We start from the raw sequence: 16,363 nt of genomic DNA on the forward strand, positions 1-16,363 counted from the left end.
AGGATGCTATTCCGATTTATCTTTCAGGAAGAGGCATCTTATGCCCGTCCCGGGCAGCTTTGAACTGAGAGCTGTTCTGTATCAGGATAATGAGGTGCAGTCAAAAGAGGAGCTGAAGGAACACCTCTTACCGGAGACATCTCGAAACCTTATTTTGGGAAGCAGCTTCTCTTGTTGTTTTAACTTTTCTTTTGCACCCCAGGAATATCTCTAGTGCCCGCCGCTGAAATTAGAACACCGGTGTTCTGGGAAATGCATTTCAAAAAGACCTTAGGAGGTTCTGAGATTTCTCCCTCATAATATCTGCCGTGCTTCTCATGGTGACTTGGCAGGGCCTGAGGGGTCAGTGCTCTGGTCACAAAAGTTTGCTTACTGCTTGCAGTCTCCCATCTACAGCTGTGAAATACAGCATCCCAAGACCCCAATGGTGTCGAGGACACATACAGAAAGCCACCCCTGTACCCTTCCACTGTTTGGGGGGCACTGAGCGGAGCCTTTTACATGCAGTTGTCTTTTAAAGATCTCCCGGCAACCCCTGTGAGATCCGTCCCACTTTGTTTAAAGGGCAGCGTGGGGAGAACTTTCCAATACACGACGGTTTTCTTTTAAGAAGTAAACTGGGCTTTGTGGGATGATAAGGATATGAGAGAGTTGCGTTGGTTTAAAATGAGAGGCAAGAGCCTGGGAGTGTAGAGTTGTGGGTTCTGGTTCTGACTGCGCTCTAAACCAGCTTCGTAACTTCGTCTGCACCTCAGCTGTTTTCTTCGTGGTTAATTTTTCTCATCAGTAAAACAACATGAATGCCAGGCTTGTCTCTCGGATACGGTTTTGGCTCACGTTGGTTGCATATCACCTTTGTGCCGGACGCTGTGCTGAGCACCGCACACACTATCTCATTTACCGGTCACAAGGACCCTATGAGATAGGCCTCCGTGCTCCCTGTGTTCGGGACACAAGAGATATCACATAACTGCAGGATTCAAATGGGCTGAACGCCAGAACCCGGGCTCTCAGCCACTGAACTATGAACATACCAGTAGGACAGTAGGAGATACAAGCCGGGAAAGCCCTGTAGAGAGTGAAAGCAGATCTGAAGGTGAAGTCTTACCAAGGTGCAGGCACTGGCAGAGCCGGCGCTTGCCTATGCAGATGTGAAGACAGCAGACAGAGCCTTCCTTCCAAAGTCCCCCCACCCCGACCTGCCATTCCCACAGGCAGCGCCACGTTGGCGTGTCTGAAACCAAACTCGTCTTTCTGCTAAACCTTCTCTCGTGTGTGTCCCTTTCCAATGTAGCTCTTCCTCTGAGTCACACAAGCTAAACCCGGGGCCTCATTCTCAATGGAGGCTCTCTTTCTCCCCTCATCTGAATGGTCTCCAAGTCCAGAAATAGTTCTTGAATGCACCCCTCCAGCGAGCACTGTGGCTCCATGTCCCTTATTTAGAGCACGGAGGTGGCGTGGTGGCCTCATACCTGGCTCCCTGCTGCTGGTCTTTCCCTCTCTAATCCATCTCAGCACTGACCATGGCTAACATTAATTCCTGGTCATGTGACTCTCTTCTTTCAAAACTTAGAGGGCTGGCCAACCATCACCTAGAGAATAAAATTTAAATTCCCTGCCGTGATGTAAGGGCCTGTTGTAGTGAGCGCAGGACGCTAATATAAAATGACATCGACTGGTGGCTTAAATAACAAACATTTGTGTGGTTCTGGAAGCTGGAAGTCTGAGGTCGGTGCCAGCATTGGTTGGGTTCTGGTGAGAGTTCTCTTCCCTACAGGGCCCTTTGCTGTAAAACCTGTCCCAGCTCCCCTCCTGCCCTTACACTCTGACCTGTGCATTCCCAGGTCAGCCTTCCCTATCTCTGTGCTTTCCCTTTACAACGAACACGCCTCTGGTAAAGCTCGTAGAAAATGACAGAGAAACGGTGGCATAGCAATCAAGAGCAGAGACACTGCCTGGGTTAGAAACCCAGTGTTGTCGTTTCGTTGCTGGGTGACTTGGGCAGGCGACTAATATCTGCCTAAATGTCCTTATCGGCAAATGGGTGTGATATTAATAGAACCTGCCTCATAGGAGACACCGGAGAAGTAGGAGGAAGATGCAGGGAGAGTAGGGTCATAGATAGCAAGGTGAAAGTTTACAGAACATGGGATATTTTAAGAGTGATGCAGAGTGAACATGTTAGTGGACTGTTAAATGGCATTAAACTATAAAACAAACTTGGATTAAATAAGTACTCAGTGCCCTCTGTCTTGTGTAGAAATAGGACAATGTCTATTGCAGATACATTTTTTAAAATCCACGCCTGAGGATATGTTTATCGATTTTTAGAATGAGAGGGTAAGGGAGAGGGAGAGAGAGGGGCGGGGGAGGGAGAAAGAGAGAGAGAAAGAAACATCAATCGGTTGCCTGCTATGCACACCCCGACTAGGGATCTAACCTGCAATGTAGGTATGTGCCCTGACCCTGAATCGAACCCACAACGTTTTGGTGTATGGGACGATCCTGCAATCAACTGGGCCACCTGGCCAGGGCTGCAGATAAATTTCTTTATGGGAGTAATATCTTATAATGTTTTTAGTGAATCCTTTAATAATCAGTTAACCGCCTAGCAGGGATAGCTGACTACAGGCAGGGTTGGCCCAGGTGCTGGGAGTGGGGACCTGAGGAAAGGGTAGGGGACACTGGGAGGGGCTGGAGGCATGGTGGGCTGGAACCAGAGCCTTCACGATATGGCCTGCAATCAGCTTTAGTTTTTTTGTGTGAAAAATTATGTAATGTTTATTTACATAACAGGGGGCATCTTGCATTTATGTAACAGCGGACATCCCCCGTTAATTTTTTCTGTGTTACTGGTTCTGTTTCCACACTCAGAGAGACGGCACAAAGAGAGAAGGCTTCGCCGCTCCAGCTTCATGGGGTTTCTAAAATAACCTGCACAATCCGTGCTTTCTCTAGGCCTGAGGTCTAATAACCACTTTCTAAAGAAAGCCCCTGTCCGTGTGCTGATGTCTTCCTTGTAGGTGGGGAAGGAAAGGGGAGTGAGAGGAGCTACGCCGTGTATTCTGTCTGGACTCAAAGTAGCAGTTTCCTTCTTAGCCCTCCTCACTTCAAACACGTCAGCAAAACACACAAAGGCTCACAAGCGTGGGCCTCACCACCTCTCGAGTCCAGATGTTTCCAGGGATTGGTCCTTCAGCCTCGCTGCTGGGCATGGAGATTCAGCTGTGCTCACTCTCCTCTTTTGTGAAGTCTGGGGCGGGACCACTCATGCAGCGTGCTGACTGATGCCCAGGGTTGGGGTGAAGGGGCTGGAGTGACACCCCTGGGAGAGGGCAGCACAGGCCAGCACGAGGTGACCACAGGTGCGGGAGGTAACAGCTCTGACCAGCTCCGTGGGTCATAAAGCAGAGTCACCCAGGGCCACAATGGAGAGGGCGAGAGTGCTGGACCCACCCCCCCAACTCTCGCCTGCAAGCCGGACCCCCATTTTGTACTTTTTTAAATGACTGGTGTCTGCAATCTGGTTCTCTTCAGGGGCTGTTTTGTCCTTTTTCTGAGGCTTTCCCTGCTGCATGTCTTCCCAGCTGTCCTGCTCTTTTTCTGTGGCTCTGCTTGTGGGTGCTGCCTCCCTGGTTTGAATTGTGTTCATGTTGCGTGGCTCTGTCTACTCTCTGAAATGTCAGGTTCATCGAGTGGATGACTGTAGTAGTGTTCGGGGCTGTGGAGGGTTGCTACCTGTGTGGCTAAGTCACCTGGCCTCCCCAAACCTTCGTGTCCTAGTCTTGGAGAATAGGGATCAACCACTCACAGGAGGTTTAGGTGCCACAGCAGGTAATGCACGAGATCTAGGGATTCCCTGATGGTCCTCGGTAGAGCCCCCTCTTTTGGGTGATCTGTCCGAAAGGACACCAGGTGACTGACTGACTTTGATCCCAAGTGACAATTGTAACCTCTAGCTGTGGCCGAATTAGGCTTTCCATAATGCTTTGTTCTGGGAGTTCTGTGTTTAGAGCTGTTTTAAAACCTTTGCTTTGGTACATGGTAGACACATGTGGTCAACATTATTTCTCTCTTCCTCTCTCCCTCTGTCTGCTAATAAGGGGAATGGATCATCCTGTGAGGACGGAGGGGGCTCCGTTAGTCCTCCCTGTGCTGCCTTCACTACAGTGAAGTCGAGGCCCTCTCACCTGGAGCCACCTCAGCCCTCACGGCACCGTGTGCTGTGATTCATTCATACATCTGCCCTCACCTCGAGCGGGTACTTACCACTCAGCACTCCACCTGGCCTCTGCTCAGGGCCCCGTGCTTATTGCTTAGCCAGAAGGCGCTTGGCTGCAGAGCATTGCTCACTTTTAATTAGTCCCCTCCTTGCTAATTAGCAGTGTGCATTTCCCTAGAAGCTGCATTGGGCTGTGTGACCTGGGACCCGCTCTCCCTGGGGGCGCGCCTCCCGAGTCAGCATGATGTCAGGGCTGAGCTGCCTGCATTGAGTGTGGTGTGTGAGTTGACATGTGGGACCAGCCAGTGCATGGGCATCTCATTTGTCACACTCTGGAGGAAAGAGCGAGGACTCAGTGTTTGGCAAGAGAATTCGTGGTGATGTCAGACATCATTTTAACCGGCCTAGAGATGTTCTGTCTCTTTTCCTTTCAAAGAAGACCATCTCTCAGTGGGTTGAAGATTTCATTTGCCAGGATGCTTTTTAGTTGCGCTGTCTTCAACCTGAGATGTGGGGATAAGCTCCTGGCATCTGCTCAGAAGCCCTGGACTGCTGAGAGGAGCTCTGTCCCCGCCCCACCGAGGGGCCACAGCAAGGCTTGTCCTGGGCACAGCGGGATCAGCGTTCCTTCCGGGAACTGGGCGAGTGTGCACAGCTGTGAGGGCTGTGGGAATGCAGAGCACAGCTCGCTGGGGAGGCAAAAAGTTATAGAGAGAGAAACAGTGCTTCGTGCCACATCTAAGGGGCTGGGCCGGCTCATAAATGGGAGGACTCATGGTGAGTTCAGAAGCAAGAAAAATTGGACACGGTGGGTGCAGAATGACACGTCAGTTTTTATCAGGATCATTAAGGGTGATGAACAGTATAGCCTCGTGGGTGAGACGAGGGCTTTAGCATCAGACTGACTGGATTTAAACCCAGGCTTGGCTACTTGCCAGCTGTGAGCTGTGGGCAAATTACTTCACTGCTCTAAGCCTCAGTTTCCTTATCTCTAATGGGGATAATGAGACTTAGCCCCTGGGATTGTTGGGGGGATTAAATGAGATAATGTTTATAAGTGCTTACCATGATGTCTGGCCTAAAGTGAATGCTCACTAAGTGGTTGTAATTGTGAGCAATAGGAGGGTGTTGGAAGGCTGGTTTCCAGGGGTTCTCATTTTGCCATGCAGGCTGGCTCCCCAGCCACAGAGAGCCACAGCCCTGCGGGACCGAGCCCCGGTGTCTCTGTGGACTTTGGGCAGCTGACTCAGCCCTGCATGTGTGCCTGAGACACCGTCCTGCCTGGAAAGGGTTCATGACGCTCCGTATTCTAAGCTGATTTTTTTGTTTGGTTAATCCTCACTCAAGGATATTTTCCCATTAATTTTTAGGGAGAGTGGAAGAGAGAGGGAAAGACAGAGAGAAACGTTGATGTGTGTGAGAGAAACACATCGATTGGTTGCCTCCTGCCTCGCCCTGACCAGGGCCGGGCCAGGGAGGAGCCTGCAACCAAGGTATGTACCCTTGACTGGAATTGAACCTGGGACCCTTCAGTTGGCAGGCTGACGCTCTATCCACTGAGCCAACCTGGCTAGGGCCTAAGTCGCTTTAAGTGTCTTCTCTTTTCACTCCACCTGCAGGCCCACCTCCTGTGCCGACTGCCTGCCTGAGATCCTCCCTGAAACAAGGCTGGAGGTGGCCGCGGGGAAGGGGGTGTGGGGGGAAGCGGGGGAGGTGGGTGGGAAATCGATGCGTATTCAGGAAGACCCTCCCTATCAAGTCTTCCCTACAGAAGTTGCCCAACAATGAAAAACCAAAATAAAAACAAAGGAGGGTTTGGAGCTGTTCCCTGCCTTTGGGGCATATGGGGTTGTAATTCATTTCTGTGTCTTCACGTTGGGCATATGGGGTTGCAATTCATTTCTGTGTCTTCACGTTCTGACTAGCGGACCCCAGTTTCTTTTTGTCACATTTCCCTTTTCCTGCTGCAAAGGAAAGAGAAAGGAATCAGAGTGATTCCTTCAGGAGGCCAGTGTGGAGCAGAGGGAGTGGAGGGGCACCTCTCAACCAGGGCATTCCTGACAGAGAAGTGATCAGGCCCGTTTTGGGGGGTTGCTCCATGCTGGTCCCCGGAGCTCAGAGCCCAGTTAGAGGGAGGACCTCACAGAGAAGACCCTCGAGGGCCGTTTTGAAGGCCAAGTCCTAGTTCTCCGGGTTAGGAAGGGAGGGAAGGGTGTTTCTGCAGGGGCCTGGCGGGGGTCTGGACGTGTGGCCTGGCCGCAGGTGTTGGGGACCCTGGCACGGAGGCAGAGGGGTCCAGAGGCAGGAAAGTCACCCTGAGGAACAGGCAGCGAGGCAGGAGCCTGGTGCTGGGGCTCTGGAATCGCTGTGGCTGCGTCTGTCCCCTGGAAACCTGGAGCACAGTCAGGGAAGTCAGGTTAGTGGAAGCCTGGGGCAGGGTCCCTAGGGTGCCCAGGATGGTCCTCAGGGCGAGAAAACATTTACAAAATTTACACATCATTATTATAGGGTATTGTTCTGTGAATACATAATACAACCATACTGTAAAACTTGTGTGTAGCTTGTAAATGAATAAATTCCATATAGGAACTTGTTCAAAAGCTGTTTAGTGCCTGGCATGTGCTGTTTATGTTGAACATACTTGGTCTTGAGTGCCAAGGCCAGAGGAGGGAAGCAGCAAAACTTCTGGGCTGTCCTAGGCTGCACCCCACCCGCGTCGTGGATCCCTTTCTGTGTGAGGCTGAGCCTCGGGTCCGGCCAAGTCGCCTGGTGTCAGCGCTGGGGGTGGTCGGGGGATGCTTCAGCCTCTTCCAGCCAACCCGACACGCTGGACGTTTGCTGACTTTGCGTGACAGTCCTGTCCCTTCTGTGGGGTGTGGCTTTAGTACCTCTTTGTGTATAGACAGTAACACTGACCTGCTAACCTTGCTTCAGCTTGGCAGTTGCTACCAGGACACTCTTGAGGATGAAGCACTTGGCGCATGAGTACAGGCTGACTAAAGACTCAGTGGGAAAAGGAAATCTGACGATAGAGAATACAGATATCGTATTGCAAAGTTGTGTGTTTAGTGTAATTAACCAGCATTATCCCGATCGATTTAACAAAATAATAATTATAAGAAGGAAGAAACCTGAGTTCCAGGAGGAGCCGTGATAGCTGGGAAGCCCTGCTCTAAAGCTCCCCGGTGGGGTGGCTTAGGGAGATGGAGAGCTCTTGTCATACTCATTTTCCGGCTATTTTTACTTCTTTGCAAGTACTCAGCCCTAAACTAGAACGTGTGTCCAAGAGGTAGATTATTGCCAACTCCACAAAGCCGTGGCAGGAGTGGGTTGATTGTACGCAGTTCCTTTAAGAGAAGGCAGATGGAAAAGAAAACTGGAAAGAAAAGTCTGTACACATAATGTGTGCTGGGAGTAGGGCCTAGAAGTTCAGGATCTTTAAGCTCTTAGAGTGGCTTTGGTCTGTCTTCTGTTCCACTTTGCAGCATGTCCTCCCACTTCTGCCATATGACGTTGGTTGCTTTCCTCAACGCCCCTGCTCCCCCCCCCACACACACACACACAGTGTGGGAGGCAAACACACAGTGTTGTGAAGACCAGGAGGCGGGGATCCTTGAGGGCCCTCGCGGAAGCTAGCTACCACACCCTGCACCCAGGAGTTAAACTGTGGTGCAGGGAATTCTAAATGAAGCTGTCTGTTTGAGTCAAGAGTACAATGTTAGCTTTATGTACATTTTTGAGAGCATTTAAAAACTCTCTGAGTAAGAATCCTTGCACGATGCCTTCTCCACACACATTCAGGATGGTATATTTATTCAGGAGATACGACCTCAGTTTACGTTCTGTTAGTACAGCTCACCCTTTGACTGAAGGTGAGCTTGTGCCCTTGTCATCAAAGGGCCGATTGTGTGGGGCAGACTCCCACGGCCACGCCGGGCTTTGGTCTACCACGTCCTGGCCCAGTGGACACTGCTTGGCTCTTTTCCCCATCACCCCTTTGGCTGGGCCTGCACACCGGGTGGAGGTGTCTTGTAAATTTTATTGCCACTCCTTGAATCGTCTTCTTTATCACTCACAAGGCCTGTCCTTGTAGTATGTGCTGCTGCCTGACCTGGTCTCACCCTGAGACCACCGTCCCTCCTGCCTGCTGCTACCCTGCCAGCATTTCATCAGCGGGGCTTGTCCTGGGATCCTTCAGATCTCTGAGCATCTCATGGACATTAATAGACACGCCTGGCGCTCTCCACCACAGTATGCAGCTCTCATGATCTAAATGTTCACCAGGACCTGTAGAATGACATGCATACACCCATGCTTCTGGCTGCTTCTGTTCTGGCCACAGAAATTCTAATTTACACCGTCCCCATCTGGGGTAAGTGTTAGACTCTGGACCAAACTTAGGGCGTCTTAGTTTCACGCTCTGAAGAGCTTCCACTCTAAGATGAAATGATACACAGTACCTATAGCCACTTGCCTACTTTATTTTAACACATAGTGTTGATGCCTAACCTTCATTTTAAGCTTATGTCACTTTACAATGTATTTGTTTATACGTCTCAACCCCCTTCCTCCCTAAACACACATGCTTTTAGTAGGAGGAGCACTGGCATTAACACTTTGTATCTATTTTAATGGCATTTGTCTCTCTGGGCTCATAGTTATTGGTGAGGCTTTAATTCCCCAATAAGCTTATGAACTTGCTGATGCTGGAATTTTTTTTGGTTCATCTTTTTGTCTGTTGTACTTTCTTATGCATTGCATAGGACATAGTCGGAGCTAATAAGGATGAGTAACGGCAGTATCCTAGATGGAGCAGACTGTGATGTGACCCGTTGGTGAGTCAGTGCTGTGTGATGTGGAGAGCTGGGGGACGTCCGGGATACTTCCTGGCCTGAGCAGGATGTCAGGGCCGTCAGACGACTTGCACCTGGAGTCTGAGGAGCTCGCTCCCTTGCTGGACCCCTTGGCACAGGCCCACTTGGCTTTGAGACTCTCTGCCTTAAAGCTTCACGAAGTGCTGTGACCTCCTTAGGCAACCCCTGACCTGGATTGTAAGAAGGGCAGCAACCCCATCGTGATTGGCTGTTCCCTTTAGTTCTCAATGAATCCGAGGTTTTGGACAGGGTGTGTCACAGAACCATCCTCAGGGATTTGTCCAGGACAGGAAGTGGGAAAGCAATGAGTAAGGAAGGACATTTAAAAATGCCAGTGGCAAGGAACCTGTTCAGCACAAAGGATTTTCTATATTTAAAACAAACAGAAAAAAGGAGCATGCATCTCTCTTCTCCCAAAGGTCCTAAAATTGGTTATTGACAGGGGATCCTTCTTGCTCGCCATTCCTTCTCTGTCCCCAATCACCCCAAAGACTGAGCTATAATCTGGGTGCCTTTGTAAATTTTAAAAACAGTAGCACTGTGCTGCTGTGGCTCCATAAAGCTATCTTTTCACTGTCCTCTCTAACTTGTAACAGTGCTCGGTAATGACATGGTGCTTTCCCTCTGCAAGACTGTAAACACGTTAGAAATGTTGACTGTCTAATCCTCCCGACACCTCTGTGGAGAGAGAGGGAGAGGCTGCCCCGTGCCTTTGGGGCTGACGTGTTCGTTTAGTCTGGTTGCATCTCATCGAGGTGTTCTTTCCTCGATGTGGTGCAGCTGGTGAAGTACCATCTGCTCTCAAGAGTGACCTCCTGTGCTGCCACTTGAAGTTTCCGTAGAAATGAGGATCAGCCGAAGGACAGGCTTTTGACCTCAGCACACAGATACCCCCAGTCTCTATAGCTTGGCCAGTTGTTACTATTTTGATTGCTAGACACATGCAAAAACATTTTATCTGTTAAAGGATGCAGAACTTTGTTTCTGACATACAGTTTCTGTTCCTGACATGTAAAAAGAGAAATTCATGCCTGCCTCTTTGGTAGTAATTTATGTGACTTTTTATTGTTCATTTAAAAAAGTCAGCCCTCGCCCTAACCGGTTTGGCTCAGTGGATAGAGCGTCAGCCTGTGGACTGAAAGGTCCCGGGTTCGATTCCGGTCAAGGGCATGTACCTTGGTTGCGGGCACATCCCCAGTAGGAGGTGTGCAGGAGGCAGCTGATCGATGTTTCTCTCTCATCGATGTTTCTAACTCTCTATCCCTCTCCCTTCCTCTCTGTAAAAAATCAATAAAATATATTTAAAAAAAAAAAGTCAGCCCTGGCTGGCTTGGCTCAGTGGATAAAACGTCAACCTGCCAACTGAAGGGTCGCAGGTTCAATTCCGGTCAAGGGCATATGCCTGGGTTGCCAGCTCGGTCCCCAGTGGGGGGCGTGAAGGAGGCAGCCGATCAATGATTCTCTCTCATCATTGATGTTTCTATCTCTCTCTTCCTCTCTGAAATCAATGAAAATATATTTTTAAAATATTTAAAAAAATAACAGTCATTTCTTTCTAAACCTGTTTTTTCTCCTTTTGCATCCTGAAGAATGGAATCTATCTATATATATATAAAAGGCTAAGTGTCTGACCGTCCAACCAGTCGCTATCTGACCACCAGGGGGCAGACGCTCAACGTAGGAGCTGCCGAGCTGTGGTGACTTGGCAGCGGTGGTTTTTGGGTGACCTACCCTGAAACCAGAGAGGAGGGAGCCTGATTCCTCACAAGGCCACATGATTCCACCTTTGGCCATGGGTTATGTTGTTGCTGGGGCACTGTTGGCCCTGAATCTGGTTTACTGCGCACTTGCGTTTACGTTCCACACCATGTATGACAGAAACTTTGTAGAGTGCCCTCTCTATTCCGGGACCTCTCGGGGGATATCGGAGAGTCGGTTTTGGCCCGGTTCCCACAGGCCAGGCTGAGGGACCCTACCTGCTGGAGGGACCCTGCGCACTCCTCAGACGTCGGGGAGGGCCCACGGGAGGTTGGCTCCAGGGCATGTCTGGCCCTGTCTCATCCAGTCCCCACCTTCCGGCCACCTTCTAATTAATTTATTTTCAATGTGCATGAGTCTGTGCACCAGGTCACTAGTATTAAATAACTTTGAAAAGTATACTAGTGCATTTCAAAAGCCAGACTAGATGTTAAAAGAGCCTTATGGAACAGAACAAAATAATTACTGTGCAGTTTTAAGTTTCTTTAGTTTTAATACATTGCTTCAGTTAAGCAACATGATTTCAATTTATTATGCAAATGTGACAATTATTCCATTTAAAAAATCTGTTGGAAAGATTGTGTTTCTGCCACACAATAAATTGTGTTGATTATTTCATTTTTGTTTTTTGATTTGCTTATTTTGTTTTTAATGACAACTCATTTAAAGTAAAAGTCTTTAAAGTGGCAGAATAATGTGATAACATGTCTTCACTAGTAATTTAATACTTGGATATAATGAGTTCATCTGAGAGATTTCATTAAAAACAGCAAGGTGCCTGAATACCAAAGCTGAGATGTTTTTAATCACAGAATTATAGTAATTATACGAATCCCAAGATTTTCATCAGATAGAAAAGGCTTCCAGGGCTAAAATACACTTTAAACATAGCACTAATAACTGCATATTGTTCTCAGTTATACAAAAGAAAATTCGCAGGCCAAGGGAAATATTGGAGAGAGTATTATGTGTTGAATCTTTAAGGAAAATTAAGAAATAAACTATTTTGATAACATAATAATATCTGTAAGGGTCGCATCACCAGGGTAACAGAAGGGAGACTCTCGTATGTGGCCATGGTATATAGCAGGTGCATACTTGCCAATGAGCCTTTATTATTTACTATATTATCAGCATAGAGGGAATGCTAGAAGGAACATCGCTCTCTTCTCCCAGAGGTCCTGAAGTTTCTAATTCACTGGAGCCCTTCTTCCAGTAAATGGGAGAGACTGCCAGTAAATGAGATGATTATTGGCCCAAAACCTGGATTTCTGGGTTGGGTGAAAACTATGTAAAGAATAATTTACTTATTGCCTGGCCAGTGTGGCTCAGTGGTTGAGCATTGACCTATGAACCAGGAGGTCACAGTTCGATTCCCTAACAAGACACATGCCCAGGGTGCCGGCTTGATCCCCAATAGGGGGCGTGCAGGACGCAGCCGATCAATGATTCTCTCTGTCTTTATTGATGTTTCTATCTCTCGCTCCCTCTCCCTTCCTCTCTGAAATCAATAATATATATTCTTAAAAGAATAATTTATATTTTCTTTTGTGGCTTATTGAAAATGTCAAATTTTTATAAAAAGGGCAGGACATGGTACCCCCAGGGAGCTTGTTCTTAAGAGAAGTGACCAAAAAAAGATGCATCTAGGAAGATCTTATAAAAATCTCTCTAAACAATAAATTTTATTTGACCTATTTTCCATTTATCATTCTTTATTTTTTTCTGGCTCAGGTACTGAGGGAGAACGCAGAAGAAGCAGTGTTGTAGTGATGACCATGATGGGTGGAGGAAGAGGAGGGGTGCCTGGGGAAGTGGGAATGGCACATCAGGCTGACCCACATGTTACAGGCATTTGGAATTGAGGGGCAGAGCATGTAGTCAAATGGAAGGCCCTATGATCCGTCTGGATATTTCTGATGAGAGTCAGGACACAGAATTCCTCCTGGAGGCAAGAGTGGAGACATGCCTGGATTTGAGTCCTGATAAGACAGTATATCTGGTCTCTGTTCTTCTCCCAGCCCCATCCTTTTCTATGGTAAACTCACCATCTCCTGTCCACAGGCAGAATTGGAGAGTTCACTGGAACAACTGTCCCCTGACTCCTTCCGAATATATTATCATCCACATTTATTATTTGCATATTTGAACCTCCAGTTGCTTTCCTATCTCCTGATCATAAGCTTGAAGACCCTTTGAGCCAGCGTGGAGCCCTGCCCTGAATGAGTGCACCCAGGTGAGCCCATGCAGGCCTCACCTTTTGCAGCCTGGGCAGACCTGGCCAGAGAAGTCCCTGCCTTCAATTTTAAATGTCATTAAAATTTGCTTTTTCCCTTTTAACCACCAAAATAATAGGTGCCACTGTGGAAAGTTTACAAGATACAGAAAAGTGTAGAGAAACAGAAAAATCACCATTAATACTTCCATCCAGAGAGATATCAATTTTCGCCATATTTCCTTCCAATCTTTTTTCTGTACCCTTTGTTGCAATTGCTCTGCAAATGCATCTTTGCATTATGATTTCCAAACATCTAACATTATTTAATCACCTGTCATAAGCATTTTCCTGTAAACCTCATGGGCGGTCTATTGAACATTGATTGGCATCGTGAACATAAGAGTGTTAGTATCTTGATTAAGTGTCTTGTCATTTGGTCTCTTCCTAGGTCCCTGTTGTTACCTGCTGCACATTTGGAAGGCTAGGATGGGTCTGAGTGTGAACATTTGGAGGTTTCAGCTAACTCGTTGCTTCTGCCTGGAAGACCATCCTGTAGAAGTAGGAAAAGTGCTCCACGGGATGCTTGACTTCGAGAGACAAGACGTGTTGTAGAAAGAAATGGATGAAGGCAGCTCAGGGGGCCCCAAACGCATGCTTCCCGTGGTCTAGTCCAGGGCAAGCCCTTCCATGGGGCCCTGAGGTTCTGGGATGTCACCAGTTCTGGACGCATGGCTGATTCCTGAATGATGATGGTTCGCCGGGGGCTGCTTGCGTGGATCTCTCGGGTGGTGGTTTTGCTTGTGCTTCTCTGCTGTGCCATCTCCGTCCTCTACATGTTGGCCTGCACTCCCAAAGGCAACGAGGAGCAGCTGGGGCTGCCCAGGGCCAACGGCCCCACCGGGAAGGAAGGGTACCAGGCCGCCCTGCAAGAGTGGGAGGAGCAGCACCGCAACTATATCAGCAGCCTCAAGAGGCAGATCGCACAGCTCAAGGAGGAGCTGCAGGAGAGGAGCGAGCAGCTCAGGAATGCGCAGTATCACGCCAGCGATGCTGCGGGCCTGGGCCCCGAGCCGGCCGCTCCCGAGAAAACACAGGCCGACCTGCTGGCCTTCCTGCACTCGCAGGTGGACAAGGCGGAGGTGCACGCTGGCGTCAAGCTGGCCACCGAGTACGCCGCAGTGCCTTTCGACAGTTTCACCCTGCAGAAGGTGTACCAGTTGGAGATGGGCCTGACCCGCCACCCTGAGGAGAAACCTGTGAGGAAAGACAAGCGGGATGAGTTGGTGGAAGCCATCGAATCAGCCTTGGAGACTCTCAACAGCCCTGCAGAGAACAGCCCAAACCAGCATCCTTACACGGCCTCGGATTTCATCGAAGGTTGGCAAGTTTGTGGATTGGGGTAGAAAGTAGAAGACGAGGTGTCTGGGCCCAGGCATCCAGGGGGGTCACAGCTGCGGGGGGCTGGCAGCTGGCTCTGGGTTGGCTGGTGGAAAGTTTTATGTGAGCGACACCAGTGCTATACAGTATGGTTTTTATTTTTCAGAAACATCTGTTTCCACTTTCTCATGGAAACCACAATCATTGAGTGGATAGATTCATTGTTCTTTGGAAGAAGAAAGTAGAACTTCTTGCTTTCATTTAAAAAAAAAGAAGAAGAAGAAGAAGAAGAAGAGAAATACATAAAACAAAACGTAAACATAAAACTTTGAAACCCCAGAGGAGTATGATAGGCAGTTTTAATTGATCCCTTCTCACGGGCACTTCTCTCCTGGAGATGGGGCCTGGCTGTGAGGCCCATGAACAGAAGGGTAGTAACGTGTCATATAGCACTTACATTGGCCAGACACTGTTCCAGGGACTTTTTACTTATTAATTCACCTTTTCCTCATAATGACCCCATTAGTGAATAAGGGAATAGAGGTTCATATGAAGTAAATTTCCTAAGGTTGCTCAGTTAGCAGGTGACAGCCAGGATTTGAATCTGGGAAGTCTTGTTGAGCCATGCCCTTAACCATCAGGTTATATTGTATAGATGGGCCCTAAGGAACACATTGAATATGAATGAGTGAACTTTTTTTTTTTTAATAGGCACAGATCAACCTAGTATTAATTTGTGGTTGATTGTGTCCAACTTCACAAGAAAGCAGCTTGTCTAGTTTCTTGGAAGACTCGTTAGTATCATCTGCCTTATCAATTTTCCTATTGTCAGTGGTTCAACATCTATACTAATAAAAGGGTAAAAAAATACCATCTTCCAGACATCCAGACAAAGCCACGGTGGCAGGGGCGCCAAGGCAGAGGCAGTTAGGGGGCGATCAGGCCATTAGGGGAGGGCAGTTAGGGGCGATCAGGCTGGCAGGGGAGGGCAGTTAGGGGTGATCAGGACAGCAGGGGAGGGCAGTTAGGGACATTAGGCCGGCAGGCAGAGGCGGTTAGGGGCGATCAGGCAGGGAGGCAGGCGAGTGGTTAGGAGCCAGTGTTCCCGGATTGCGAGAGGGATGTCCAACTGCTGGTTTAGGCCCACAGGGATTGGGCCTAAACCAGCAGTCGGACACCCCCCTGAGGGGTCCCGGATTGGAGAGGGTGCAGGCCGAGCTGAGGGACCCCTCCCCATGCATGAATTTCATGCACAGGGCCTCTAGTCAACTAATAATTTGGAAGAGGAAGTGCCTTCAAGGGCATCCAGCTCTTCCCCCTGTTTCGTGATAGAGTTCATTACAGCTTCCCAGACATGTCTCTGGGTCCACATTACTTCACTCCCTGCTTGGTTCTGAGCCACCATCTCTCAGCCTGCATGGCAAGGTGGACTCTGTTCAGTTGTAGCAAAAACCCTCCCACTGTTATTTATGCCTGTTTCCTTTGGACATTTTCCTGTCTTAGGATTTTTTTCAACTTTATATGTGAACCATAAATTCATGCAATTTTACCATAGTATCATTTTTCCTACACCTAGAGCAGTGGTTCTCAACCTTTCTAATGCTGCGACCCTTTAATACAGCTCCTCATGTTGTGGTGACCCCCAACCATAAAATTATTTTCGTTGCTACTTCATAACTGTAATTTTGCTACTGTTAAGAATCGTAATGTAAATATCTGTGTTTTCCGATGGTCTTAGGCGACCCTGCTAGCGGTTCTCAACCTGTAGGTCACGACTCACAGGTTGAGAACTGCTGCTGTAGAGCCTAAGACCATCGGAAAACACAGATATTTACATAACGATTCATAACAGTAGCAAAATTATAGTTATGAAGTAGCAACAAAAATAATTTTATGGTTGGGGGTCACCACAAC

The 16,363-nt window shown here is 48.4% G+C and overlaps 1 protein-coding gene across 5 annotated transcripts in view; it reads left to right on the forward strand.

Annotated features, from left to right (window-relative positions):
- Positions 1–16,363, forward strand: part of CSGALNACT1 (chondroitin sulfate N-acetylgalactosaminyltransferase 1) — a 316,104-nt gene that overhangs the window by 215,227 nt on the left and 84,514 nt on the right. For all 5 annotated transcript variants that reach the window (XM_080660425.1, XM_080660423.1, XM_080660427.1 and 2 more), the window contains one exon: positions 13,521–14,449. In XM_080660425.1, coding sequence (XP_080516551.1) covers positions 13,816–14,449 — 634 coding nt within the window. In that variant the 5' untranslated portion in view covers positions 13,521–13,815. The remainder of the gene's footprint in view (positions 1–13,520; positions 14,450–16,363) is intronic.

This window comes from Plecotus auritus (assembly GCF_963455305.1).
Source record: "Plecotus auritus genome assembly, chromosome: 3".
In the NCBI taxonomy this organism is placed as follows: Eukaryota; Metazoa; Chordata; class Mammalia; order Chiroptera; family Vespertilionidae; genus Plecotus; species Plecotus auritus.